The 27454-nt window shown below is 46.3% G+C and overlaps 1 protein-coding gene across 4 annotated transcripts in view; it reads right to left on the bottom strand.

The window, feature by feature from the left end:
• Positions 1-2182: 2182 nt before the first annotated feature.
• The window catches only part of EBF4 (EBF family member 4), a 63028-nt gene continuing 37756 nt past the window's right edge, over positions 2183-27454 (bottom strand). For 2 of the 4 annotated variants that reach the window (XM_081290185.1, XM_081290187.1), the window contains 11 exons: positions 12694-12775; positions 11862-11979; positions 11644-11777; positions 11427-11556; positions 10111-10199; positions 9916-9981; positions 9637-9814; positions 9357-9545; positions 6171-6368; positions 3202-3277; positions 2183-2967 (listed from right to left, as the gene is read on the bottom strand). In XM_081290185.1, coding sequence (XP_081146311.1) covers positions 3207-3277; positions 6171-6368; positions 9357-9545; positions 9637-9814; positions 9916-9981; positions 10111-10199; positions 11427-11556; positions 11644-11777; positions 11862-11979; positions 12694-12775 — 1255 coding nt within the window. In that variant the 3' untranslated portion in view covers positions 2183-2967; positions 3202-3206. Of the gene's footprint in view, positions 2968-3201; positions 3278-6170; positions 6369-9356; positions 9546-9636; positions 9815-9915; positions 10200-11426; positions 11557-11643; positions 11778-11861; positions 11980-12693; positions 12776-27454 lie in introns of all 4 variants that reach the window. The other 2 variants (XM_081290186.1, XM_081290184.1) reach the window with 2 other exon arrangements.

The raw sequence follows: 27454 nt of genomic DNA, 5'->3' as shown, positions 1-27454 counted from the left end.
ATCATCATAAATAACTGTTTTACTCCTTGCTGTACTAGATATCAAAACTTACTATAAATTTAAAGTCATTATGATAGTATAGTACTGATGGAAGAATAGATGAAAAGACAAATGAATCAGAACAGAGAATCCAGAATAGACCCCTACATATAGATATGAATATTTGATTTATGTCACAAGTTCCACTGTAGTAAGATGGCAAAACATAAGTTCACTTCAATAAATGGTGGGCAAAAAATTAAACTGGATCCCTAGCTCACACTGTTCACAAAAGGCAATTCTAGTTGGATTATGGGTCTTAATATAAAAATAAAACCAAGGAAACTTCTAAAATATCTTCTTTAGAGTAGGAAAATATTTTTCCAAGGGTGTAGGATACTAGCCATACAGAAAATACTGAAAACTTAAGACTATATACAGTTAAGAAGTTTCAGTTCTCAAAAATTTTATAATGAGAATGAAGAGAAGGGAACATGGAAGAAGTGATAAAAGGAGGTGAGGTCTGCGTTCGTGGTCAGTGCTTCACATCCATCAGGTCTCTCAAGTTGAGGGTCTTGTGAACATCAGATTTCTAGGCTGATGCCTCCAAAGAACTGGCCCATTCCCTTTCATCATCCAGGGGTTGTTATTACTTCGATTGAGGTGATTGCAGGGGGGAAAAAGCTTGAGGGTTTAAGTGTGGATGGAGTGGGGGAAGGTGGCCACTCCTGACTGAGGAATTAAGAGCTTTAGAAAATCACGATGAAGAGCCTGTCTGTTTTGGGGGAGAAAGAAACTGTGACATGTGAACCTTTTCCTATTTGGAAAAGTTATCCTAGAGAAAAAGAGACTTTGGGGTCCACTTGAATCACCTCAAACATGTTCAATGGTTGCTTGCTTCATCATTTCGAAATTGGTAGCGTGGGTGGGAAATAGACCTTGGTGTGTGTGTGTGTGTGTATGAATGAGAAAGGGTAGTACTGACTCAAATGGTGACTTGAGAAATGTTGCGGGATCATTTTGAAGACAGATATTATGATTTATCTATATTGATCATGGCATTGACCTATCCTGGGAACCAGCTTGTACCACAGTCCAGCTACCACTCTTGCTCAGTATGGAGTGCAGTTCTTCAGGGAGAGAGCCCTGGGCAGTAGCTGATAACTGAATGGAACACAGCTTGGACAGACAAGCTCTGGTGCTTTGTAACACAGTGCAAGTAGGAACAGAGTGGGAGGCCAGGCAAATGCTGAAACTAGGAGAGGATGACTAGAGGCAGGACCCTCTGTAAGAGTCCCAAGTGAAGTGAATTCCAGGTGTGGCCCAAGAACACCAGAGAAAGAAGTAAGAAGTCTCTGAAGGACAGGACCAGCCCATCTGCCTGGGCAAGTATGTTTATCTAGAAAGCTGCAGGGCATGGGTGGGTGGGCTAGGAAGGACAAGTTCCTACAGACCAGAGCCAAGAAGTGCCAAGGAGGAGAAAGAGCAAAGCCTGAGGCACTAAGCTGGACACTTAGCTCACTAGATAGTGGATCAGAAAAGTGGTTTCTAAGGTCAAACAGCCAGACCTTTGTCCAGGGCAGAAATCAGGGAGACAACTGGGATTCTTCCAGGGTGGGGGTGGGTGAGTGCACCTAGGAATCTTGTTTATTACCTTCCTCTCAACCTCTGAGGCAGGACAGCCAGAGAGGCCTGGACCTGGGAGGAGTGAAAAGGGGTGGGATGGGATGTGGCTCAGAGGGGCAGCCCCAGGAGCCCAAAGCTGCCCTGCCAAGCCCGGGTGAGGCCGATAGCCTCTGTCAGAGACTGGATCTCACTTCCAAGCCTCTGTATGTCTGGGTAGTATTTGATTTGCTCTGTACTAGTTCCCAGCAACATCTTTATAACAACCCCCACCTTGATGCTGGCTATACAGCTGGGCCTTCAGTGGCCTGAGGCCCAGAAAGAGATCTTGGGACTGAGCCCATCTTCTGGGTCCTTAGGCCTGACAGCCAGCCTCCAAACTTTCCCCCACAGGACCTGAAAGCAGACATTGGCAGGGCATGCTTGCTCAGTTGAACTCTGGGGTTGTTTAATAAGGCCAAGGTGCAAGAAGGCAGCCAAGGGCATGCTTTGGATGGGCCCCATGAGAGCTGCAAAACTACTGAGAAAAGCAGACCCACACCAAGGAAGAAGACGAGAGAGGCTAGGTGGCCATCTGCATCTGGTTTATTGTTCTATTTTCTCCAGACTTAGCAGAGCAGAGTGTTAGGCCACCTGGGGGGCAGCCAGGTCATTCATGGGGCCAACCAGAGTCAGTGTGTATGAGGGGCCAGAGTTCATGAGACATCCACTTGAGGGAAGACTCAAAATCCAGGAGGCCTGGCAACCCCTCTTCTGTATCCTCCATGCCCAAAGCCCCCACAGGGAGGCATGATGTGAAAAGCATAAATATGCTGGTCTCAAAGGAAGTGGGGGCAGCCACAGGGTCCAGCTGCTGATGGAAGCTCCATGGGAGCCTGGGTGGACCGGAGGCTGTTGGGTCCACCCTTTTCACTGGAGAGAAGTCGGGATGCTGGGCCAATTGAGATGGGTCAGATGCAAACAGGACCTTTCCAGGTCACCTCTCCCTGAGCTGTCCTCTTTCCCATGGTCCCCATCCCATGCTCCCCTCACTGACATCCCCGGTCTGCACAGAATCCATCTCTTCCAGAGGAACCGACCCAACAAGCGAGGCCTGGCATCCCAGCACCTCCCTGAGATGCTCTCCTGCCAAGAGCATCAGTACTGTGCTGAGGTTTCCAGCCAGACCCAAGAAAGGGAGATGAGAGAAGCTTGTGAGGCTGAAGGGGCCTTGAGCATAGGGGGAAGGTCTCTCCCTGTTCAGCCCAAGGGTTGAGGTCTGACCGCAGCCCTGGCCCTGCATCTGTTTGTACCGCCATCCAGGACATGATTGGGAATCCAGGAGGGACCTCCAGTCCAGGCTCAGTGGGGGCAACACCTGCAGACCTGGTGGGGAGAGAATCAGGTCCTGGAGGAGAACTGGCTGCAAGGGAACAGGAAGTGACTTCTCGTCCCCTGTTAGTTTGGATCACTGGGGTGAGCTATGTGCCTCCAACAGTTATCTAGAGGGGCTCAGGACAGGCAGACTTGGACCCCAGCTCCTCACCCCTGCGAAGGCCTTTTGGAAAGAGAATCCATCCCAGAGCCAGGGGAGGAGGCAATACCCAGCCAACGACCTACCGTAATTAGGAGTATGCCAGGCCTTGGAGCCCCCGGGCCGGAGAGTGGAACTTGTCAGAATCCTCAAAAGGCTGGTCTGGGATCATTAAGAAGAAAGGATCTGTAAAAACCCTGCACAGCCTGGTGACCTCACCTGCCTGTGCCCCTCTGGGCTGGAGATAGCAGGCAGGGAATACAGGACTTCCCAAAATTACCATCCTTAGCCCTGGCCTGGGGCCAGCACTACAGATGGAAAGCTGAGAGGTGCTCCAGACCTCCCAGGAGGTGCAGCCCACATTCTTGTTCTTCTAACTTCCTCCAATTCCAAACTCCTCTTACCAAGCCCACTTTCTTCAGAGGGCCAGTGTCAAGGTGAGGAAAGCAGATAGCCAATGACCAGGACAGTAAGGACAGAGGCCACCTTCCAGAAGCATTGACACCTATGCTCACTAGCTGCATGCTGAGTTCCACGTGGGTGAAATGCATCACTGCCCTGTTCCCTGCCCTGAATAACCTCTTCCAGTGCTTCCATTTGCTGGCAGGAAAACTCAGGACCTTCTGACCTACCTGTCCCTCATATTTTAAGCCCCAGACACACTGGAGTTCGGACAAATTATCCAAAATTTGGAGATAAGTTTAAAAGGGACTGCATATCCTTTTAAAGTCACTCTGGGTCATTTATCTCAAAAGTCTACCTTAAAATTCTCTTATTCTGGGGCTGGGGCTGAAGCTCTGTGGTAGAGCACTTGCCTGTCACATGTGAAGCACTGGGGTCGATCCTCAGCACCACATTAAAATAAATAAATAAAGTTTTTTAAAAATTCTCTTATTCTGAGGAATATGATTTTTTTTTCTTCTCAACTTATACATACATTACTGATTAGGGCCCAGGCTTTGTTAAGTTGATGTTAACTTGGAGGAAACTGACAAATAGCAGATGACTTCCATTTGGTAGAAAATACAATCCCCCAAAGCAGATTAGAGTTGACTACATGGTAGAACCAGCCTACACCGGACAATCTTATTTCAGAATTCTTCATTTCACTTACTTGGGTCCCCACATTCTCCTTTAGGTCACCCTGTCATCCTGCTAGCTCTCTCACCCATGACTTCAATAAACCTCTGGCATGTTCTGGTATGAGTTAAGCCTTTAATGTTTTCAATGTGAGCTCTAACATCCTTGCTTCCCCTTCCACACACCTCTACCTGGAAGCCTCCCCTATTGAGATCCTTCCTCCTCCACTTAGAAAATGAATTCATGGGGCTGGGGTGGTGGCTCAGCATTAGAGGGCTTGCCTAGCATGTGTGAGGCCCTGGGTTTGATCCTCAGCACCACATAAAAATAAATAAGCAAAATAAAGGTATCGTGTCCAACTCCAATTGAAAAATAAAATATTTTTTAAAAAGAAAATGAATTCATTTTTCAAATGCTGCCTGGGTCAGGCCATTTCTGACAGTGGCCCACCCTCCAGATGGTTTACCAAGCAGCCCCGTTCCAGCACAAAATTCTGTAATTACTTGAATCAGTCTGGACTGTTCAGAACAGTCCTGGATAGGGCAGAAGCAGAGTTAAAAAGTTTCTAGACTGCATTGGATTGCTCTGTTCCCTCCTTCACCCCAAAGTATAGCTGTTTTTTTCTGGCGATCAAGCCCCAGGCTTGCTCCACTCTCCTCCAGTGTCTGCTATAAGGAACCTGGGGCACAGAGAACCCATGGGGCACTATTCATAGTTGCTCCCCTGCCTGGGCATGGGAACCATTGCATCTGTTCCTGCCTTAGATCTGGAAATGACTTGGGCTCAGTGTGCTGGCCTTGCTCTTGTGCCTGATTCCAGCAGAAGCAGCTATCACAAGGCTGTCTCTTCCATGGCCACCCGGGCATTCCCAGGAACTAATCTTGAGAAGTATATTTTGTGCTCAAATAAATTTGTATCTTCTATACCTTAGAAGTTTCATAGTACACTTTAAAGGCTGAATGAATTCTTCAGTAATGTACCCATTTCCTTAATTTGATTGCTGATTCTTTTCTAATGAATACCATTGCATCTGGGGCTATATTTTGGACATGCTCTACCTTGCCTTCGGCCCAGCCTCTTTCAGCTCAGTGCCCCGCAAACTGTACTGCAGCTTCTCTACCTCTGCATTTGAAGGGTGTCCCTCCGACCACAATTCATTCAGTAATTCAGCCACTAGTTACTAAGCATCTGTGGTGTGTCAGATGCTGAGTTAGGTGCTAAGCTCTGAATTGAGTCCCAGGAACTCCTGGAGACATCCCTGTGGCCAGACAGGGAAACACCTGTCTTGGGGAAGACACCCTCATCTGGCTCTGCTTCCAAGGATCCCTGTCATCTGGGACCTCCTCTGCTCCACATGCTATTGATTCTGCCTCCTTCCCCACAGCCAGTCTCTCCCTCTGTCTGCTAGTGAGTTTTCAACGACCACTTGGATAGGAAAGTTCTGCAGCGTTTGTGTAATGTGAATGAACAACCATTTCATTAACAGGAACAGGAGGGGTGACTTGATTTCAATGCCTAATTTAAAAAGTAGGGGAGGGAAAGCTAGGTTAAATCTTATCTAAGGTCAGTTCCCTTTCGTTCCTTGAGTGACCCTGTCTCACAGTGGTGTGTGCTACCCTCTGGTGGACACAAGGAGGCACAGGAACAAGGCATGCAGCCCATGTGGGTTCCTCCAGCTCTCAGAATTGGGTCTTTGCTCTGCTCAGTCAGATGAGCCTATGGAGGTGGTCTCTAGGCCTTCTCTAGCTGTGATTTCCCTCCTCTTGGCCAAGGGGACAGTTTAGAGTCCAGAGTGCTAACTATTCCTAGCTGTGAGGTTCAGGTCCAGATGGATGTCCTTGGACCCCTGCAGAATTTCCTGCTGAGCACCCACTGCGGCAAACTGCTCAAGATGTGCGTCCAGTGGTCCCCTCCAGCCTAGCCACTGTCTTTGACCTTTCTCACGGGTCATCATGAGTCAGTGTGTATCACTCACCTGGAAGCCCCTCTCCGTGGACTCTGGGGCAGGCCTGGGGTGGGGAGCTGGGTGGACGCAGCACGGGGGCAAAGGCGCTCCTCTGCTTGACGGCGGAGATCATGTTGACAGGCGAGAAGGAGAAGACGCTGGTAGTGGGGGCAGCGGCCGGGAGGGACATGGAGGAGGCAGCCGCCAGCGGGGGGCTAGAGGGCATGACTCCGGGGCGGGGCAGGGAGGGGCAGGCGCAGCAGGGAAGGCAGTGGAGACACAACAGGGAGACAGCACCAAAGTGAGCAGCAGGGTCGCCTGTGTGGGCTGTGGGCCTCGCTTGGGCTGCTGACCAGGCACTAGGCTCAAACCTCCCTGGGGGCTGGGAGGGTCCTGGGGACCAGTACAGGGCCGGGTCTGGAGGTGGGCTGGGAGCCTCTGGGGTCATGGGCCAACCCTCGCCTCCTTGGGGGTTCTGGAGACCCTTTCTTGGGGCTGGAGATGACAGGGCCAGACGAGGCAAAAACAAATACAAAACCAGACACTGGGTGATCCCCCCAAAGGTAAGAGATGAGTAGGTTAGGGGATTCTGAGATGCTAAAGAAACGTTTATGGGCCCTTGAGGTACCAAGGCTAGAGTCAAAAGTTCAGGGATCACAGCAGAACTGGGCACGAGGGGTTCAAGTTTGGGGGTACAGACAGGTCTTTGTGAGGCCTCCCTGCCCACACAAATACCCTAACTTTCTCCATGAATATGTTCTTCTCAATATGCCTTGTCTGTCTCTGACTCTGCTTCCTGGGCACTTTAGTTCTTTCCAGCTTAATACAGGACTCTGTCATCTCCAGTCTGTACCTTGGAGTCTCCTCTATCTCTCTTTTCAATTTCAAAGAAAAGCGAGGGATCCCTGTCCTCAAAGCTTCCTGTTCTTCCATTTCAGCCATCCAGGGCTATGGCATGCTCTCCTGGGAACAATGAGGGAGCTTGCAGCCTCCTCTCCTGGAGGCTCCCGCCTAGGCATCTCTGGATCCCACCTCACTACATCCTCACCTGAACCCAAGTCCCTTCCTCCTCTTCTAAAAACTACTAAAGTCTGTGGTTTGAGCACGTCCAAGCAGCAGGCAATGGACAGTGGGTGGGGGCTTCCTGGAAGAAACCTGTAGCCTGGGACGGATACCTTTGACATCAGAGCACCCCACTCTGACTTTATTACAATGGTGTCTTCAACAGCTGTCCCCCTTCTAGATGTCTTCAGCCCCATGGTTGAATCTCCTTTAAGACAATGCGTCTGATACCTGGTGAAGCTACAGCCCCATGGAGGGCTTAAGACTGAGACCATAAAATATACTGCATCTCTCAAGGCCCAGAGTGCTCACAGACACATCTTTTAGTTGGGGTAGTACTTAGAGTTTTAGATCATTCCAAGGTTTCTGGAGATTGATGCAAAATAAATAAATAGATAGATAAATAAATAAATAAACCTGTGCAGATAACCCCAGACCCTCTGGCTGGGACAGTTCAGATGTCATTCGAGGAATGTCCTGGCAAACTCAGTGAGAAATGATGCCCCATGCAATCATGCCACAAAACATCCTACACACGGGGAGTGGATGGGGACCTGGGTAAGCACTCGTGAAGACAACATCATGAGATGGAACTGGTCCTTGGCTGAGACCCGGGTGTCCTGGGATGAAGGTGGAAACAGGACTTAAGTAGCTCTGTAATTCTTGGCACACTTGCTGAATGGGGGGAGTGCAGGTGGGCTGACTTCTGTACAGCGGGGCAGCGTGTACCACTGTTGACTGCACCATGTGTATATGGCAGGGGAGGTGGTGGGGCTGCTAGAGGAGATTCAGAAATGTAAGGGGTGACCAGAGAAAGGCTGTGAGGGCACTGTCCCAGAATCGAAGGGAATTGGAATATTGCAACCTAGCCTGGCCAGGGGATACAGGCCTTGTGAGGGACACCAGAGGTCCATGCCATGTGTGGATTCTGGCTTATGGTGCTTTGGTTTCTAGAAGTTGAGCTCAAGCCTGAAGGAGAGTGCCAGACTCATCCCCAGCCAGAAAGAACAGTAGTACTCAGGACACAGACCCCTGGCAAGACAACTAGGCCTATGGCTAGATAGTTCTAGTCTCAGCAATGGCAAACAGAGGGTAGGGGAGATGAGGGGACTTTTGGCAAAGTCGCCACCAGCTACTTCTTGGGCAGCTCTCATCATTTCTTAGCAGTCTCCCAGGACTTGAGGGACAACCTCTCTTAGGAGTGATAGGGAGGATTCTGATGGGTGAGTAAGGATGGAATTACCCCCCAAGCCCAGTGCTTTGTACACAATAGGTGCGTTATAAATGTCTGTTGAGAAGCTATTGATATTGGAAGGGACTGTAGGGCAGTATAGAAAGCTCAAGCATAAAGGCAGTTCTGGATGTCACTCACCCGTGACATCCAGCCATTGCCCATCCACCTAGTTCTGAGCCACCCCACTCCAAAAAATCTGAGATAGTAGGAGTTGGATCTGTGAAATCATCCATTCTTCTAGAATGTTGCCTGTCTTTTTATGCTCAGTGGCACATTCAGATCTGAGAACCACCGTAGGCAGGGGGTAGTATTGATCTGAGTTTACGAGATGAAACTGAAGTTCAAAGAAGTAATGTAACTTGGGGAATGTCGAACAGCTCCTGATATGGACACTCACATTCTGAGTCCATCCCTCACCACACAGAATTCTCTCGCCCTGTTTGATGGTATTGCGGGGGGGCCACAGCCTCATTCCGCCCACCCATCCTTTCAAGATTGTTGGGGGCCCCCCTGAAAGCTCACTTCTTTTGAGCCCTGAGTTTCCATAGACTTCCGGCAGGGGGCGCTAGCCTCTGCCCAAAGTCCTAGCATAGATGGAAAGGTGGCAGTCCAGGATCTCAGCCCAGGTCCTGCCAATTAAAGCCGGTTTCAGGGGGACAGGAGGGCGGAAGGCGATGTGTACAACTGGGGTCATCAAAGAGAGTTAAAGATAAAAGAAGTAATCTGGCCCCAGGGCCCCAGGACCCCAGGACTCCTAGAGGAGTGAGGTTCACCAGTAGCGAGAGGTCATATGAAGCCACGGTGGACCTCAGGAGTTAGGAGATGGAAGCCCATCCAGGGATGGCCTGGGGGTAAGGACAATTCCCATTCTGCTTCCCCAGATTCCGGGTTCCCTCACCCCACAGGCAGGGGGCACTCACTGGCGAAAGGCGAGGTGGCGGTAGAGCCATTGAGGAAGCTAGGGGAACCGGGCACACCAAGACCGGCCACACCTGGTGCACCATAGCCGCTGAGGCCCGCTCCAAGGCCACTGCCATAGCTACTCTGCTGTGAGCCAGGGCTAGGCGCGAACCCGCGGGGGGACGCGCTGCTGCAGCTGCGAGCGTAGCCTGCAAGAGAGCAGTGGTCAGGGGATCCGCGCTGGCAGGGTGGGGGCCATCCAGGCGCCCAGGAACTGCGGGGAAAGGCAACGGGACGCACCGGGCTCGGGCCCCGGCGTGGCGTCCCCGACAGCGATTGCTAGCGGGCTGCTGAAGGCATTGATGCCCACGACGGCAGGGTGCGGGTGGCTCGGCGCCAGGGGTCCGAGCGGTGCAGGCGCGCGGGGGGCGCTGTACAGAGCCTCGGCCACGTCCGCCGCGCGCTTCAGGAGGAGCTCCTGCGAAGACAAGAGCAGGGCACGGCCGGGGCAGCCACAGGCACCGGGTGGGGGGCAGCCCTGGGCCCAGCGGCGCTAGGAGGCGGGCGGAAGCGCCATACCTGGTTACTGCTGGGCACGCCGTACAGGGCCTCCGCCAAGTCAGCCGCCCGCTTTAGCAGCACTTCCTGGGGGTAGGGGAGGAGACAGCACGACGGAGGGGGCAGCCCCTGGGGGCCGCGGAGGGACCCTCTGAAGGCCCTCCTCACCCGCTCGCCCTCAGGAAACCTTCGTCCCCATCCCGCTCCTTTGAGTACCTTGGGCAGCCTCTCGGGGTCTCCAGGGTGTCTGGGGATGACTTTCTGCAGCCTCTGGAATCCGTAGTCAATGGTGGGCTCATTCAGGGCTGGAGAGAAGGTGTTTGGAGGACAAACCCTTCTCAGAGAGGGGAAGCAGGACATAAAATGCATGCAATTGACCTATCCAGAACTCGTCTGCCATATCCAGTCAAGTGCCGGGAGACGCCCCGCCCCCAGGCATAGGGATCAGAGAGATTCTGGGAAGTTTCCTCCATTCCTTGGTTTATTCATTCATAAATATTTACTGAGCCAGGCTCCATACCAGGCACTTGACATTAACACACATGCACTATATGATCCTATATGTGCTCGGCAGGGGTGGGGGGGTGTATATGCATATTAGTTTCTATATTCCCAGGGGACAGAACTCTTCTCCGTTTGCATTTGGTCATATCAAGAGTTTATTATAAAAAAGAAAACCCGATCATCTCCATTTATCACTACTCAGTAGTGGACTCAGCAGTATCTGAGGGTTAGAGGTTTGCATGCACCCCAGGAAAGGGACTGTCCCACACCCTGGGTTCTTAGGAGTATGTAACAGCCTCCTAACCTGGCTCCCTGTGTCTTTCCCTGTTCTCTGGACCTCCCTCCTCTTTCTCTTCCCCTCCATCCCCTTCCTTCACCTCCCTGGAAACTCTGGAACGGACCTATAACACACCAGTTTCAAAGCCATACCTTTTCCATTTCCAGCTCAGATTTAGTTAATTTCCTTTCCTTTGCCCCAATGCTTAAAGTACTCATTGCCGGTTCTTTGCGATGGCCATTTCTTCTCCCACGACAGCCCTTCCTTCCGGATGTCTACCTCCCCATTCATCTCTCCAGTTTCAGCCTAGCCCTGTACAGCCCACACTTCCTTGAGGGCAGGTTTTCTGTCCCTCAAGTCCTGGACGGTGTAACTCCACCCACCCCACTCTAGTGGCTGCTCAGTCTCCCCGGATTAGACGCAAGCTCCCTGAGGGTAAGTTGGGTCACTATGCTGTGGCGGTGGGAGGAAGAGATAGGGAAAGGACCTAGGTCAGGGGACAGCACCAAGGTGGGGAACTGGCGGCTGGCTTGGGCTGGGACTGGGCTAGGGAAAGAAGAACCAGACTGAGGAGGAGTCGTAGAGTACAGGCGGGTATCGGGAATGGTGAGGGTGGGGCAGCCGCCGAGGTGACCGGGTACAAGAAAGGCATTGGTTAACAAAGGGAATACACCAGGAACAGTATTAGGGCACCGCGGGTAGGGCTCCCTCCTCTGATCTTAGACCTCCCCTTTGCCTCTTGATTCCTTACCTGTGTAGACAAAGCGGCCAGGGGCTCCCTTGCAAAACTGCTTGGACTTGTAGGAGAGGGTCACCTCCACAACCCCGGGAATGTGTCGCGGGGGCGTCTGCACCCGGATGGCGTGGGGCGTGATGAGCTGCTAGGGGAGAGGGGAAGCCTGCAGGTCCCATCCAGAGGGGAGGGCCCAGCCCGAGGCCCCGGAAGGAGACTGGCGGGGATGGCCCACCTCGCTCCACACGAGCACGTTTCCAAACACGACCTGCAACCCGTCGAAGAAGTTGTCGCCGATGACAATGACGGTGGCGCCGCCCGTGGTCCAGCCCTCCCCGGGGCTGATGGCCTTGATGCAGGGAGTGGCAGCTGGGAGGCAGGAGAGGACCCAGGTCAGGAGACCGTGCTAAGGCGGGGTCTGGGGGTGGCCAGGGATGGGCCAGGAGTCCTGACCTTCGGAGGGATCCAGGCGGCGTGCCCTGCGGCCATGCTTGGAGTTGTTGTGCACAAACATGTTGTCGGACACAGCCAGCACGTGTCCGTCCACGCTCACCGTAGTGGATACCACCACCTGTGGGGAGAGCCACACCAATCTGGCTGGAGCCCTCAGGGATCTCCCAGGAGGGAGGGAACTCCGGTGGGGAAGTAGCAATTTGAGGCTGGTGGCTGAATACTGGAACTTGGGGATGAGGAGGGAGCTCCAGCTACTTGGTTCTGAGCTGGTGGAAATGGGGCCACCTGGATCAGGTAACACTCCCAGATAAGCTGACTCCCCAGGAGCTAGAAAATCAAAGCTTTGGGAAAAACTTTGGTTCCTGAGGCAGAGTGGTCGCTGGTGCACACCCAGGAACACCAGGGCTTCAAGGCAGAAATGAGATCTTAGACAAATAAGGGGGGGGTGCATCAGCTGGAGAACCCATCAGCAGGAGCCCCCACCCTGTTCTGCGGAGGAAGTTGGGGCTGCCTTCTCCCTGAACTGGGAGGGGTATGCAGGTTGGGGATGTGCTAAGGGCAGCTGCTCTCTGCTTCACACTATGCAAATTACCTGGGTCGTTAATCATGTAAAAATGTCACAATTAGCATCTTCTTAAGTGGGACTCTAATGAAGCCTCCCTTGGCAGCCAGCACAAGTTGAGATGGAGCTACCCCACCCCCAGCAGGCACCAGGCCGTGGAGGCACAGGGTTGAACAGAGATCTGCCCTGGCAGGGTCTCAGCCTTCCTTTCCTGCTCCCCTCCCTATTGGGAAAGGGTGGGTTTGCAGGGGAGGCGCTCCCCAAACCCACCTGGAAGCGTCGCATGTCTCGGGGATTCCCTGCATTCTTCAGGCAGTTCTGGTTGCATTTGAGAAAAAATTTGAGGAAGAACCTGAAACAATGAGGTCGTTGGGCTCAAGGTTCTGGGGGTTCTGGAAACAGATGATCAACTGCTCCCTGCCAGTCCCCCTACCAGCAAAGTAACTATGGTCTGTGTGCTCATGTGCAGGGACATACCCCATATTTCCATCACGAACTGTGTATGCACAAGTACTTGATACACACCAAATAGACCCATCATAAGAACCACCTCACTACACAGAATACCCTCCATGAGCATTCAGTGTATGAACCGTGTAGTGCTTATTTGTCCACAAAATGTATAATTATCACACCCACACAACATGTATTCATCTGTTATATGTACTAAAGTATATGTACCTATTATACCCGTCACACTGTATACCATCACACAATGTATACACCAAATGTAGCATGTATTCACACTTAGCCAGTGAAAACTTGTCACATGCTATGTATGTCTGTTATAACATGTGCCCAGCACACATATAGTACATCAATCATAGGGCATATCTTTCCCCCAGTGTAAACCCATCACCATTACAATGTATATTCACCATAAACAGCAATATCCACTATAGAAACTGTGTTTGCCTTATATATTATTACTCGTAAAATAGAGCCATCACACAAGTATATATAATATAAATTCCATGTATGGCTATACTTATCCCACATATATGATATACTAGCTATACATATTCTATACCCACCATGTACCATGTATGCCCTGCCTACAGAGTATATGCACAGAAACAATATGGAATATAGTGAACACATTAATATACCATTTTCTGTTGTACATGATTACCCAAAATACAATCATTGCAAATACTATATAGCTATCCCACATAGCAGAAACCCCCTCAGCAGATCCCTCTCACATATTCTATATCCATTATACACATAGCAAAACCTAATCAACAGAGCACATACCCACCAAACAAATATGCAGTGACTATCTTCTTCTTCTTCTTCTTTTTTCTAGTCTACAGTAGTTGGGGGAAAAAAATCACCATGTATTCTTTCAAACTTATCCTGAAACCATGGTTTTCAAAGACTGGTACCCAGGCCAGCAGCATCAGCATTGCCCAGGAACTTGCTAGAAATGCAAAACCAGGCCCCACTCTAGACCTGCTGGATCCAAACTCTTGTTGGGGTGTGGCCCAGACATGTGTTCTTATAAGCCCTCCAGGTAATTCCAATGCACCCTAAAGCTTGAGAACCTGCTGTAAAGCTGTACTACCCACAGCTGCTAGCCCTACATGGCACTGAACCCTTGAAATGTGGCTAGTCCCAATTTGAGATGTACACGTCAGATTTCCAAGACTTACTTTTAAAAAAAGGAATATAAAAATTATTATATTTATTGTGAGGTGAAATGACAATATTTTAGATTGAATTAAAATGATCAGTTTCTTCTTATTTTTTAAAATGTGGCTACTAAAAAATTTAACCTTACATGTGTGACTTGCATTATATTAGACAATGCTGTTCTGGTGTCTTATTTTAGCAAAGTCACCTCTGAGCATCTGATTTTGTAGGGGAAAGTGACTCATGTTTATTATCAATTGGGGCCCAGACTATAAAGTTAGGGGCTAATTTGTGGAGAACTGACAAGATGCAAATGACATTGTTAAAAGAAGTAAGAAATTAGCCCTGAGCTGGGCATGGTGGCTCAGGAGGCTGAGGCAGGCGGATTGCGATTTCAAAGCCAGTCTCAGCAACTTAGCAAGGCACTGAGATTGTCTCTAAATAAAATACAAAAAAAAAAAAAAAAAAAAGGTGGGGGGTTGGGGATGTGGCTCAGTGGTTAAGTGCTCCCAAGTTCAATCCCTGGTACCAAAAAAGAAAAAGAAAAATAGCCCCAAGGTTACAATTTTATTTTCCTATGGACATTACCTAGCTCTGACTCTAACTTGACAGTTGTAATCTAGCATTTTTCATACACCCCCTTTCTTTCTCCTCCCCTCCACTCCCTTCATATTTATGTACAGATTTCTCTTAGTCTTTTTTTAAAACTTTTTAAAAAAAAAATTTTAGTTATAGTTGGACACAATACCTTTATTTATTTTTATGTGGTACTGAGGATCGAACCCAGGGCCTCGCATATGCGAGGCGAGCACTCTACTGCTGAGCCGCAACCCCAGCCCCTTAGTCTTTTTTAAAATTTTTTTTTAGTTGTAAGTGGACACAATATCTTTATTTATTTATTTTTATGTGGTGCTGAGATTCAAACTCAGTGCTTCATGCATGCAAGGCAAGAAATGTACCACTGAGCCACAACCCCAGACCCTTCTCTTAGTCTTTTTGAGCCAGCTTTGTCATCCTACTTGTTCTCTCACTAATAAGTTACAGGAAACTGTAATGCATTCTCAGTAACAATTTATATGAGGATCATGCTTTATTACATTTGAAGATCATGCTTTGGCAAAGTTGATTGTCCCTCATAATCTCCTGCCTTCCAGGGCTGGGCCTGGAGTTGAAGGACTTCTGGTAAGGTCTAGGAGAACCAGGAGTAGTACCCAAACCTCTCTTTTGTCCTATAGTGCCCAGTCCCTAGAGTGCCTGTTTTCTGCTGTGGGTTGGTGCTGGGGCCGGCTCCATCCTCTTTCCCCTCCTCTGGGAGCCCACACCATGGAGGCTGGAGGGGCTCCCTCCGTAGGCTGACACACGTGAGGTGTCATTTTATTCCAACTGAGCAGTAAGGAAAGGATGATAATAGAGGAAGGAGAAATAGAGGGAGCAGTTCCTCCAAGCCATGTCTGAGCAGAGGCCAGATGTGGGAGAGGGTCAGAGAACCTGGTGGGAAGGGGAGTTGGAGAGAGATGAATACACACGTAGACATGGAAACTGAGGAACCGTGTTCTCCTTGAAGGAAGAGAGCCTGGGCAAGGGCTGGGCCAGTGAAGGTGAGGCTCTAGAGTCTGGGACACCCTCTTGGGACATGTGGCAGGTAGGTATGCATGTTTTGTTGAGGGGCTCTGAATCACCAAGAAAGTGTCCTTCATCCCCAAAGTCTGGATGTCTGCTGAGCAGCCATCCTGACCCTTGGCATGATGGGGCTGGAAGGAATTTAGAGATGTCCCCTTTCTTAACTGGGAGGAGCTACAGGCTGGGGGAAGCAAGGCAAGCCGAGCCCACAGCTCTGGCTGACCCCGTGCCCCACTGGGGTGAGCAATACAGGACTGTGCCCAGTGCCATCCCCATTAGTGGTCATGAGGATCTCAAGAAGCATGGTTGCCTCATGTTGACCATGTCATAGAATGGGTGGTATGAGAAAGTTCAAATCCCAGGAGCTGCCATATGAAAGTACTATAAATACAAGTACAAAAGGCTTCAGGGAGAGAGCTTCACAAACAAACGAAGGAACAAAAATCCAAAAAACCTCAAAGTGGACCAGGTCTAATCTTAATCAAGCCGGGAACTCTGCTGAGTTTGTCACTTGGCATTATCTTGTTTAATCTTCTCAAAACCCTGAGGTGGTCTGCAACCATTCCCACTTTACAGATGAGAAAACCAAGGTTAAGCAGGAATAAATTACAGGATAATTTATTACTGGCATTACAGTAAATGCCAATGTCAGAATTTGAACTTGAGTCTTTATGAACCTCTGATGCTGAAAAGAGTCCTGGAAAAGTCCCTCTAAGTGGGGCTACCAGAGTTGTACCTTTCCCACACACCAGGCTGCTGCTGCTGCTGCTAGACCATGCAGCATGTCCTTCAAAAGCATCCCTGAAAGGCATCCTGTGCAGGGACCAGTAGAGCTATTTGATGGGGATTTCTTCAAGGTTACAAATTTGCACCTAGTTTTGGACCTTTGGATGCTTAGACTATTGCTTGGTCTGAGATTTTCAGGATTAAGAAATAATTGAGGGCTTGGGATATGGCTCAAGTGGTAGCACGCTTGCCTGGCATGTATGAGGCACTGGGTTCAATACTCAGCACCACATAAAAATAAAATGAAGATATTGTGTTTATCCAAAACTAAAACATAAAAATATTTTAAAAAAATTTTTAAAAAATAAATAATTGAATGAGATGAGCTTAGAGTTGATAATTATTAAAAATAATCATCAGTGTTATATATGGTTTATTATTCTATTCTGCCCATATGTTCAACATTCTTCATAATAAAAAATGTAATAAAAGACCAAATGAAGAGCTGTGAATAGTGGTCATCCAGCTAATAAAACATTTAAAGTGGGGCTGGGGCTGGGGTTCAGCGGTAGCGCACTTGCCTAGCATGTGTGAGGCACTGGGTTCGATTCTCAGCACCGCATAAAATAAATAAAATAAAGGTCTATCACCAATTAAAATATATTAAAAAAAACATTTAAAGTGTGGTAATTATGCATCATGATGCCATGGTTTCAATGAAAGGTAAGAGTGCCTCACCTGCACATCTTCCTTACTACATCCTGAACTTGGTCTAGTCTTCCTAATCACCTTTATAAAGGCTATTTATTCCTCCCAGTAAAAATAGCTTAAGATGGAATTAAAATGAGCCTTTCTGGTTGATGGAATATTCCCTACCAAAGATGCAAGTTCTGGGTTGATTATGATTCAAGTGCACACGCTGGACTTACACACAACTTCTCAAGGGTGACACCATTGCATCAGGAAATCTCCCCAGCACAGTGCTTTACTTAAAAGACACACTCAATAGATGAGGAAAATGTGGAGGAATGGATGTGAGTCCTCTGCTAGACTCTGGGTTCACAGGGATGGAAAGCAGAGTGGGATGGGTCTGCTCTCTGGAAGGCAATGTCCAGGGGTGGTACAGTGGGATACCTGCTCAGATTCTGTCTAGCATTCCCCTGCTGCTGAGAGTGTTGGCTGTTAAAGGGCTCACAGCTGCCCCACTACCTGATCATTACCCCAAGCCAGGAGCATATCCTCCCTGCCTGCAGCCCACAGCCAATGACAGATTGAAGTAACAAGAAGGACCAGTTCTTGGGACCATTCACACACCACATTGGATCAGCAAGCTAAACCTCCAAGCTCCATAAACTTGCCAAACTCCCTCTCCTGACTTAACCAGCCTCCCTTGCTCCTTCTCTCCCAAGGGCTTTCCTCTAATAACCCACTTTCGCAAGAATCCCCATCCTGGCCTCTTCTAGGAATTCCATCCTAAGAAACCAGGTCACAAAGCTGAGGCTTTTCATTGGTTTTACCCTCCCTTCCCACTGAGACACTTACTTAAGGCTAAAATTACATTCCTACTTCCAAAGAGGAAGCTGTTAGTGACTGAAAGAACTGGGCTGAGAGTCCAAGTGGGTTTTCACCTACAGGACTGTTAGGAACAAGGAACTGAATGTCCAGATTTCAGTGCTATCCAATAGAATTCTTCCTAGAATGACATTTTCTAGCCACATGTGGGTATTGAGCACTTGGAATATGGCTCGTGAGACTGAGGAACAGTTTAAATCTGATTTCATTTTCATTCATGTAAACTTAGTCACATATGGCTCTTGGCTGCCATATTGGACAGTGCTGATCTAGAAAGAGGGAGTGTCAATGACTGGATACATAAGTTGGGGCACGTTGTACAGAATAACAGTGTATCCTGTGAAGGTCTTGGGAAAGAAAGCAGGATCAGAGCACACGGCAGGATAAAATTGCATATGTACTTCCAAACTCAAAGTTGGCACTGCAGCCTGCAATGGGGGAATGAGGGAGGGGTCCTCTACTAATTTATATCCTAAAGGACTGGCCTTTGAGTTCATGAGCTTCAGAAGAAACACAACAGCTTCCCTGGGACAGAGTGGCTCTTCAGTGTCTTCCTGGCATTCTACTCTCAGCTCTGGGATGGGAGTGTACAGATGCTACCCCACTCGTTCCCTCATTCATTCCCACACCCACTTATAGTTTTTGATTAAATAATTTCTGCATGTCAGGTGTTGTGGATCTAGAAGTGAACAAGATCTTAAGGAACTTATAAGCCAGTAGGAAAGACAGACACTCAAGGAACAACCAGTAAAACACGTGGTGGGTGTGGCAGGATAATTTGCCAAGTGTCATTGGGGGCAGCCACTTGTGTTCCCTGTGAGAGATGCAAGGATTCCTGCAGCTCACATTTGATCTTGGGCACTGGGTCTTAGAGGACCTCACAGAGAAGTAGAAGGCACAGGGAACAACAGCTCTGGAGAACACCACTCGCGGAGAAGTATACCAACAGCGTGGGATAGCCTGGGGGTTGGCACCAAATCATATGGAATGTGGGCCCTGTGGGGAGATGGGAAGTCTGCACAGAGTGTCTTACTGACTGTGACACTTGGAAGAGTCATTTTCCTTCCAGAGAGAAGCCAGGACCAAAGGGCTTAAGTGAGAGAAGGGAAGGTGAACAAGGAGGTTGCTGAAATTGTTCAGACTCATATGGAGGTGGCTTGGGCTACTTCCTGGCCTTGGTCTCCAGTAATAATTAAGTCAAAGAGTCCCTAGGGCCATAACCACCTGCCAGACCAGGTCCAGGTCGCCTCACCAGGATCCCCAACCAGGGTAGAGGTGGCTGCAGTGCAGATGGGCTGGGGGACTATAAATAGCCAGGGCGCATACATTAGCATGCCAATGCACCCGCACCCCATCCTCTATGCTAATGGCCCACCATGCGCCTGAACACCTTCTGTTCCCCTGCATGCATTTGCATGCACAATTAGCATAATCTTGTATAATTAATGAACAGCGTCAATTTTAGCTCCTAAGTAATTTGATTAACATGTTGATAGGGCACTTACCAGGCTCTCCAAACCTCAGGGCTGGGCATGGGGCCTGAAGAGAAGGGAAAAGGGGTGGAGAGACTGCTCAGGGGCCCCCAGCTGCCCATGAAGAATGGTGGTGACTCCACTTTCTCCAAATAGGGCCTGAGGGAGGGGAGGAAAGGTGGAGAAGCTGCGGATGGGAGGACTCAGGGCACTCCATGTGGAGCTGGTGACAGTGGGTGGCCTGAGCATTAAGCCTGTTTGTGCCTGTATGGACACACTTACATACACATCCCTTGCCTGTTTCCCCAGCTTGGGGAGTCTTCTGTGAATGCAAGATACTGAACTCCACAGGAAGAACAGAAGAAGATGAGGGTAGAGGAAAAGTAGGAGGGATGGCGGCAGGTGATGGACAGGCAGAAGAAGCCACAGAGGAGGAAGGCAAGCTGTGGGTGACATGGGGATGTGGGGGGAGGGATAGATTGAAGGATGGACGTCTCTGTTCCTCTGGCCTTGCACGATGATGTGTTGGGCTCCAGGGGCAGAGACCTCGGCACCTCCTCTTTAAGAATCATGTGAGAGATGGGTAGGGTGGTGTTGGCAAGGTCTGGCATTTTCACAATATGCTCAGCAACCCAGGGCAGAGAGAATAGAGAGAAGGCTGAGTGTGGCCCTTTTCTACTCAGAGAGAGATCTAGTGCCCGCCCTAGATATCCCAGGCTTGTGCTCTCCTGCTCATCTCTGACTGTGATCAGAGTCAGGAAGTTCTTCCTTGGCTCTGAGTGTTCTTGCTGCTGTCTAGACTCCAGAAGATCACTCAGGGCAGAGTGGCAAGGAAGAGACGGCACAATGGCAGACACTGCACTGTGCACTGCATAAACATCTTACTTCACCACATCCTCTCCTTTACATCTTCCCATCCATCCCCTCCCCAACCTCCCTACCAGGTGACCTATCAGTCAGCTCCACTTTGCAAATTAGGAGACTGAGGCTGAGAGGGGACAGTCCTTGTTCTAAGTCACATGGCCACACACCCCAGGTTGGCTTGAGTCCCTAACCCTGAATAACCCTTCACTTTAAGAGAGAACTTACCATTCAAGGTGTAGGTATCATCCTCTAGCTCTCCCTACTCTACCCATTATGGTTCCCAGGCTGCCTCTGCTTCTGCACTCTCCTCCTCCAGTTTCTGCTAGGGGCATTGTCCCTAGCTCTACTTCTACCTCAGCATGAGGACCACTTGGGCCCTGAGCTTGACTTCAGTTGCCTAGAGATCTTCCTATTAAGTCCTTACAATTGGCATCTTGGCCTATAGGACTCCCAGGGAAAATGGAGGAATATCTCCCCAAACACCTCCACTTCTCTCTCCCTCAAATGCTCTGAGCTCTGAAAAGGGTGGGGGCAGGGAAAGGAAGTGCAGGTCATTTGGATGGCAAGAGGGAAAGTCCCACCTCAGCACTGACCCAGCAGGGAGGTTCTGGAACTCAAGGGGAATTGCCAAATGGGTCCTGGAGAGAACCCTGTGCTTACAGGTGAATTGTGGAAGCACAGAGTCTCTGCTAGGAGGGACAGAAGGAGAGGACACTATGTGGGCTTGTTTGGTGACCACTCCATTAAGAAGGCAACTGGTTCTTTGGGGCTCTAAATTGGGATCTAAATTTGCCCCTAACAAGGAACACTAGAGCTGACCTCTGCCAGGTGGTTTAGACCTGATCTGTTTCAAGAGTGTCACTGAACAACACCCACTGGATAGGAAGCACAACCACATGCCAGGGAGTGTCCACAGCTCAAAGTTCCTGCTTGTTCCTCCTGGGAGCCAAGGAGGAGAGCCCTGGTTCTCCCATGGGATGGAATCTTCCACTTCCTCTCTCCTCCAGGATCATCCTGGCCAATCAAGCAAATATTTGAAGTCTTAGAGCTGTGATATCTGATAAGGTAATCACATATGATTATTTAAATCTGACTTAATTATAATTAAATGCAATTAAAAATTCAGTTCCTCAGTCATGGCAGCTATACCTCAAGTGCCCAATAGCTGTGTGTGGCTATTAGCTACCATATTGGTCAGTGAGGAAAGTTTCCATTGGTGGAGAAGGTTTTATCAGATGTTGTCTTACATTGCTCTCTATTTCCTCTTATTGTTATGTAATATGCACAACCTCAACTGACCTATGTTCAAGATCACTGATTTTTTTCCATAATTATGAAATGTTTCTTACATAATTATATTTTGACCTCTGGACTGCTCTGTAAGCTCTCAGAGGGCAGGAATCATCGTTTAAACCTCTCTCTTTTCCTGAACATTTATCATAGTGCCTGCTCCACAGCAAGTGTGCTGATTCATGATTAAATTAAAGGATCAAAAATGACTATGATAATGCATGATGGACCAAAGTCCCCAATTATTTTTAACAGGAAACAATGTCAAATCCTGTTCTCAAGTTTAAAATGTCAGGTGCAGGGACAGGACTTTGAGAAATGCAGAGTAAATCTGAGGATCTATTCTTTCATAAAGCAACAAGAACACTGACAAAAATGGTCAAAATCAACTTTTTAGTTGAAAACTGACAAATGTTTGCAACCTAAGGAACATATAATCAAGAAATATTACGCTTATAAAAAAAGAAGTTTAGTGATATTAACTTTCTTTATTTCCATCCCTCTCTCCCAGCCTTGTTGAGAATTAGTAGCCTTGCAAGCATAATAGCTGTTTTAAAAAAAGTATCTTTGCAACTACCCAAAGGAGCCAAGTGGGTTTGGAGCTTCTCAACAAGCCGTATTCTTAGATATGTGTCACTATTTTACCCATTTGGTGGCCCCACGCTAGCCCTGGTTAGAACTTGTTATTTGACCTGACTCAGAGCTTGCTCAGTGGGAAAAACTCTATCTTCAGGGTGTTTGTTAGAAATAATAAACAAAATAACAAAAGTTGTTTAACATTGCAGCTTCTTGAGGCAGCAATACTAGTTGGGGCAAATTAATCTGGCCAAAAATTTTTAAGGGAAAAAGGCAGAGGAATAAGATGTTCAGAGCCATTTCCCTAACATTCCTGGAAATCTAGAAAGCATGAATGTGTGTAGGGAAGGGCACATGTCCAGGAAAGGGCTGGGAAGGCTGTTACCCCACCCCTAACTTTCTGCCCAAGTGGGAAGTAGAGTCCAAGGCAGGGTTGTGAATTGCTGGAACAATAAACACATTTTCCCCACCCCCAACAGCCTCTCTGAAAAGAGTTAAAGGCTTATTGGTTCAAGGCATTTCAGGAGATGCCTGTCCAATCATGAGCTGACCACTAGGCTAACAGTAGATGCTTCAGTGACCACACATGTTGAGAAATACAGACTTTATAGAATTAGTTCAGGAATGTCACTAAACAGAGACAGTAACAAAAACACGGGGGAGATCTGATTTTCAAAGGTGCTACATTATGTTATTAAAATGTCCAGTTTTCAGCAAATAATTTTGATACTTGCAAAATTATAGGAAATTCAGGTCCATACATGGGAAATAAAGTAGTCAATGAGAATTGTCTCTGAGGAAGCCTAGATACTACTCTTTCTAGACAGAGAATTTAAATCAGTTATTATAATAGTTCATAAAACTAAAAGAAACCATATCTAAAGAATTCATGAAAAGTAAGGAAGGATGTCTTACCAGAAAGAAAATATCAAAAAGATATATAGGATTGGGGTTGTGGTTCAGTGGTAGAGCACTTGTCTAGCATGTGTGAGGCCCTGGGTTCAATTCTCAGCATCACATATAAGTAAAATAAAGGTCCACTGACAACTAAAAACAAATAGTAAAAAAAAAAAAAAAAAAAAAAAAAAAAAAAAAAAAAAAAGATATACAAATTGATTTTTTTTAAAAAGCCCCACTGGAATTCTGGAATTGAAAAGGACAATAACTGAAATGAAAAAAATTCCTTAGAGGAATTCAAAAGCGTATCTCATTTTACAGAATACAGTTGACAGAATTCAGTGAACTAGAACAGACTTTAGATGATCTAACTTAGGATGAGAAAGAAAAATAACGAAAAAAAAAAAATGAACAGAGCCTAAGAAACCTATGGGATATAAAGCAGGAAAGGGAAAGGGGAGAAAAAGTATTTGAAGAAATAATGGCCCAGGGGCTGGGCTTAGTGGTAGAGCACTTGCCTCGCACATGTGTGGCACTGGGTTCGATCCTCAGCACTACATAAAAATAAATGAATAAAATAAAGGTATTGTATCCATCTACAACTAAAAAATAATTTAAAAAATTTTTAAAAGAAATAATGGCCCAAACTTTACAAATCTGATGAAAAAAAATTATCTGGTATATCCAAGAAGCTCAATGAACTCAAGTAGTATGAACTTGGAAAGATCCATACAAATATATATCATGCTCAAACTACAGGGAAAAAAAAAGAATCTGAGAAGCGCCAGTCACAAGGCGCATGCCCGTAATCCCAGAAGCTGGGGAAGCTGAGGCAAGAGGGTCTCGAGTTCAAAGCCAGCCTCAGCAATGGTGAGGTGCTAAGCAACTCAGTGAGACCTGTCTCTAAATAAAATACAAAATAAGGCTGGGGATGTGGCTCAGTGGTTGAGTGCCCCTGAGTTCAATCCCTGGTACCAAAAGAATCTGAGAAGCAACAAGAAAGGAAGTAACTTATCATGTATAACAGATCTTTAATAATATTAACTTTTATCTTATCATCAGAAACCATGGTGATCAGGAGGCAGTGAGATGACATATTGTGCTGAAAAGAAACTACTGTCAATTAAAAATTCTGTATCCAGCAAAACTATCCACTTCAACTTTGAAGGAAAAATTGAGACATTTTTGGGTAAACAAAAACAGAGTTCATCACTAACAGATCTGTTCTGTAAGAAATACTAAAAATAAAAGAACACAAGGAAATAATTCAAATTCATATGAAGAAATAATGAGAACCAGTAAAAGTAACTACACAGATAAATATAAAGGATTGCACATTTCAATATTTTCTTTTCCTCTCTAATTTGAAAGACAACCGCACATGTGTGGGAACCCTATATGTTCCACTCATTTTTTTGTATAAATCTACTGTAAAGATATGTTCTATTTTTAAAAAGGTAACTGCATAAAGCAGTAATTATGCTCTGGATTGATAGGCTTACAATGTTTAAAGATGTAATACTATTGATCATCATGATGATCCATAGAGGGGAGAATGGAGCTATATTGGAGCATTGTAGAAGAAAGAAACAGTCAATTCAATAACAATAGTTGATGACCACATTACTCGACTTTCAACAGTGGATAGAACGAGCAGGCAGCAGATGAACCAAGAGACAGAAGACTTGAACAACACTATAGATCACTAGAACTAAGAGACAATCATAGATTACTCCACCCAACAACAGCAAATTAGACATCCTTTTCAAGTATGCATAGGAATTCTCTAACAAAGACTAAATATTAGGTCATTTAAAAAGCCTTAATAAATTTTAAGGGATTAGAGCCATACAAAGTATGTTCTGTGGCCACAATGGAATTAAATTTAGAAATCAATAACAAAAGGACATTTGGAAAAAAATCCACAACAAATATGTGGAAATGAGAAATGAAATAATACGCTTTAAAATAACCATTGAGTCAAAGAAGAAATAAAAAAAAATCTTTGAGATAACAAAAATAAAAACACAACATACTAAATCTCATGAGATGTTGCTAAAGAACACCCAGGTGGAAACTGATGGCTGTAAACACCTATGATATAAAAGAAGAAAGATCTCAAATCTATCACATAAAACTAGAAAAAGAAGCAGAAACAAAACAGTAGAAAAGAAATAATAAAGATTATAATAGAAATAAATGAAATAGAGAATAGGAAAGAGAAAATCAGTGAAAAGACTTTTTTCTTTTTAAAGATCAACAAAATTGACAAATACTTAGCTAGATTCTAACAAAGAAAAGACTCAACTTACCAAAATCAGGAGTAAAAGAGGGGAAATCAGAACAGACCTTACATAAATGAAAAGAATTATAAGGAAACACTATGAACAACTGTTTGCTAATCCACTTAAAAAAATAGATGAAATGGACAAGTTCCTAGAAAGACAGAAACTATTGAAAATGACTCACAGGGCATTGTGGTACAGGTCTGTAATTATAACTGTTCAGGAAGCGGGAAGATTGCAAATTCAGGGTGAGTCTGGCAACTCGGTGAGATCTTGTCTTGAAATAAAATATTTTAAAAGGTCAGGGTTGTAGCTCAGTGGAAGAGCACTTGCCTAGCCTTTGTGAGGCCCTGGGTTCAATCCCTAGCATTGCAAAAAAAGAAAGAAAGAACAATCAACCTCAGAAGAGACATGAAAATCATACAGAATCATGACAAGAGATTGAATTAGTTATTTAAAAGCTTTCCACAAAGAAAATACCAAACCCAGATTTTTTTTGTCTTTTTTTTTTTTTTGGGTGGAGTGGGGGTGGTATCAGGAATTGAACTCAGGGGCATTCGACCACTGAGCCATATCCCTAGTGCTATTTTGTATTTTATTTAGTGATATGATCTTATTGAGTTGATTAGAGCCTTGCTTTTGCTGAGGGTGGCTTTGAACTCTTGATCCTCCTGCCTCAGCCTCCCCAGCTGCTGGGATTACAGGTGTGCACCCCTATGCCTGGCCTAGATGGTTTCAATGGTGAATTCTATCAGTATTTAAAGAAAAATATTGATGCCTCAGAAGTCTTCAAAGAACTAAAAGTTGGACCCCTACCTTACACTACAAAAATTAACCCCAAATGGAACATAGACATAAATATAAGTACTAAAAATATAAGAATTTTAGAAGAAAACCTAGGAGTGAATATTGCTAAGAGTCAATGCTTTCTTAGATGTGACACCAAAAATACAAGTGACCAAAGAAAATTTTGATCAATTGGATTTTATCAAAATTTAAAACATCTATGCTTCAAATGACACTATCAAGAAAGTGAGGGCCTGGGGATATAGCTCAGTTGGTAAAGTGCTTGCCTTGCATGCACAAGGCCCCAAGTTCAATCCCCAGCACCACAAAACCAACCAACCAAACAAACAAAACAAAAAATTGGGCTGGGGTTGTGGCCCAGTAGTAGACAGCTTGCCTAGCACATGTGAGGCACTGGGTTTGATCTCTCAGCACCACATAAAAATAAAGAAAGAAAACAAAGAAAGTGAAAAAACAGTCTACAGAATGAGAGAAAATGTTTGCAAATTCTACATTAAAGTAAGGTTCTCATATCCACGATGTATCAAGAACTCTTAGAACTCATTAATAAAAAGACTACCAAATTAAAAAATCTGGGCATTCTCCAAAGACATGCAAATGGCTCATATGCATATGAAAAGATGCTCAATATCATTAGTCTGGGGAAACTGCAAATAAAAACTACAATTAGTACAACTACAATGCACCAATAAAAAATGTGAAAAAGGGGGAAAATGTAGGAATTAAAAAAAACCCATAAGGATAGCACTTTACACTCTGTAGGATAGCTACAATAAAAAATTAGACAATAACAAGTGTTGGTGAGGATGTGGGAAATTAGAACTCTCACACATTACTGGTGGGGTATAAATTAGCGCAACTGTTTTGGAAATCTGTTGCACATTGCCTCAAAATATGAAACAGTTACAATATCACTTAGCAATTCCAGTGGAGTTATAAACATTTGTACACACAAAACTTTGTATGTAAAGGTTCACAGCAACATTATTCGCCATAGCTAAAAAATTAGAATTAACTCAGATATCTATCAACTGATGAATGAATAGATAAAAACTGGTACATTTTTACAATGGAATGGTAGTTGGCAACAAAATAGAATGAAATGGTGATATGTACTAGAGTACATATGAGATTTGAAAATACCATATACCAAGTAATAGAAGCCAGTCAAAAAAGACCATGTAATATATGATTCCATTAATAAGAAATGCCCAGAATAAGCAAATCTATAGAGACAGAAAGCAGATTAGTGGTTGCCAGAGGGTCAGGCAGAGGGGAATAAGGAGT

This window comes from Spermophilus citellus (genome assembly GCF_964194105.1).
Source record: "Spermophilus citellus genome assembly, chromosome: 4".
Classification (NCBI taxonomy): Eukaryota; Metazoa; Chordata; class Mammalia; order Rodentia; family Sciuridae; genus Spermophilus; species Spermophilus citellus.
The sequence above is the reverse complement of the archived record's forward strand: the minus strand, read 5'-3'. Positions and strand labels throughout refer to the sequence as shown.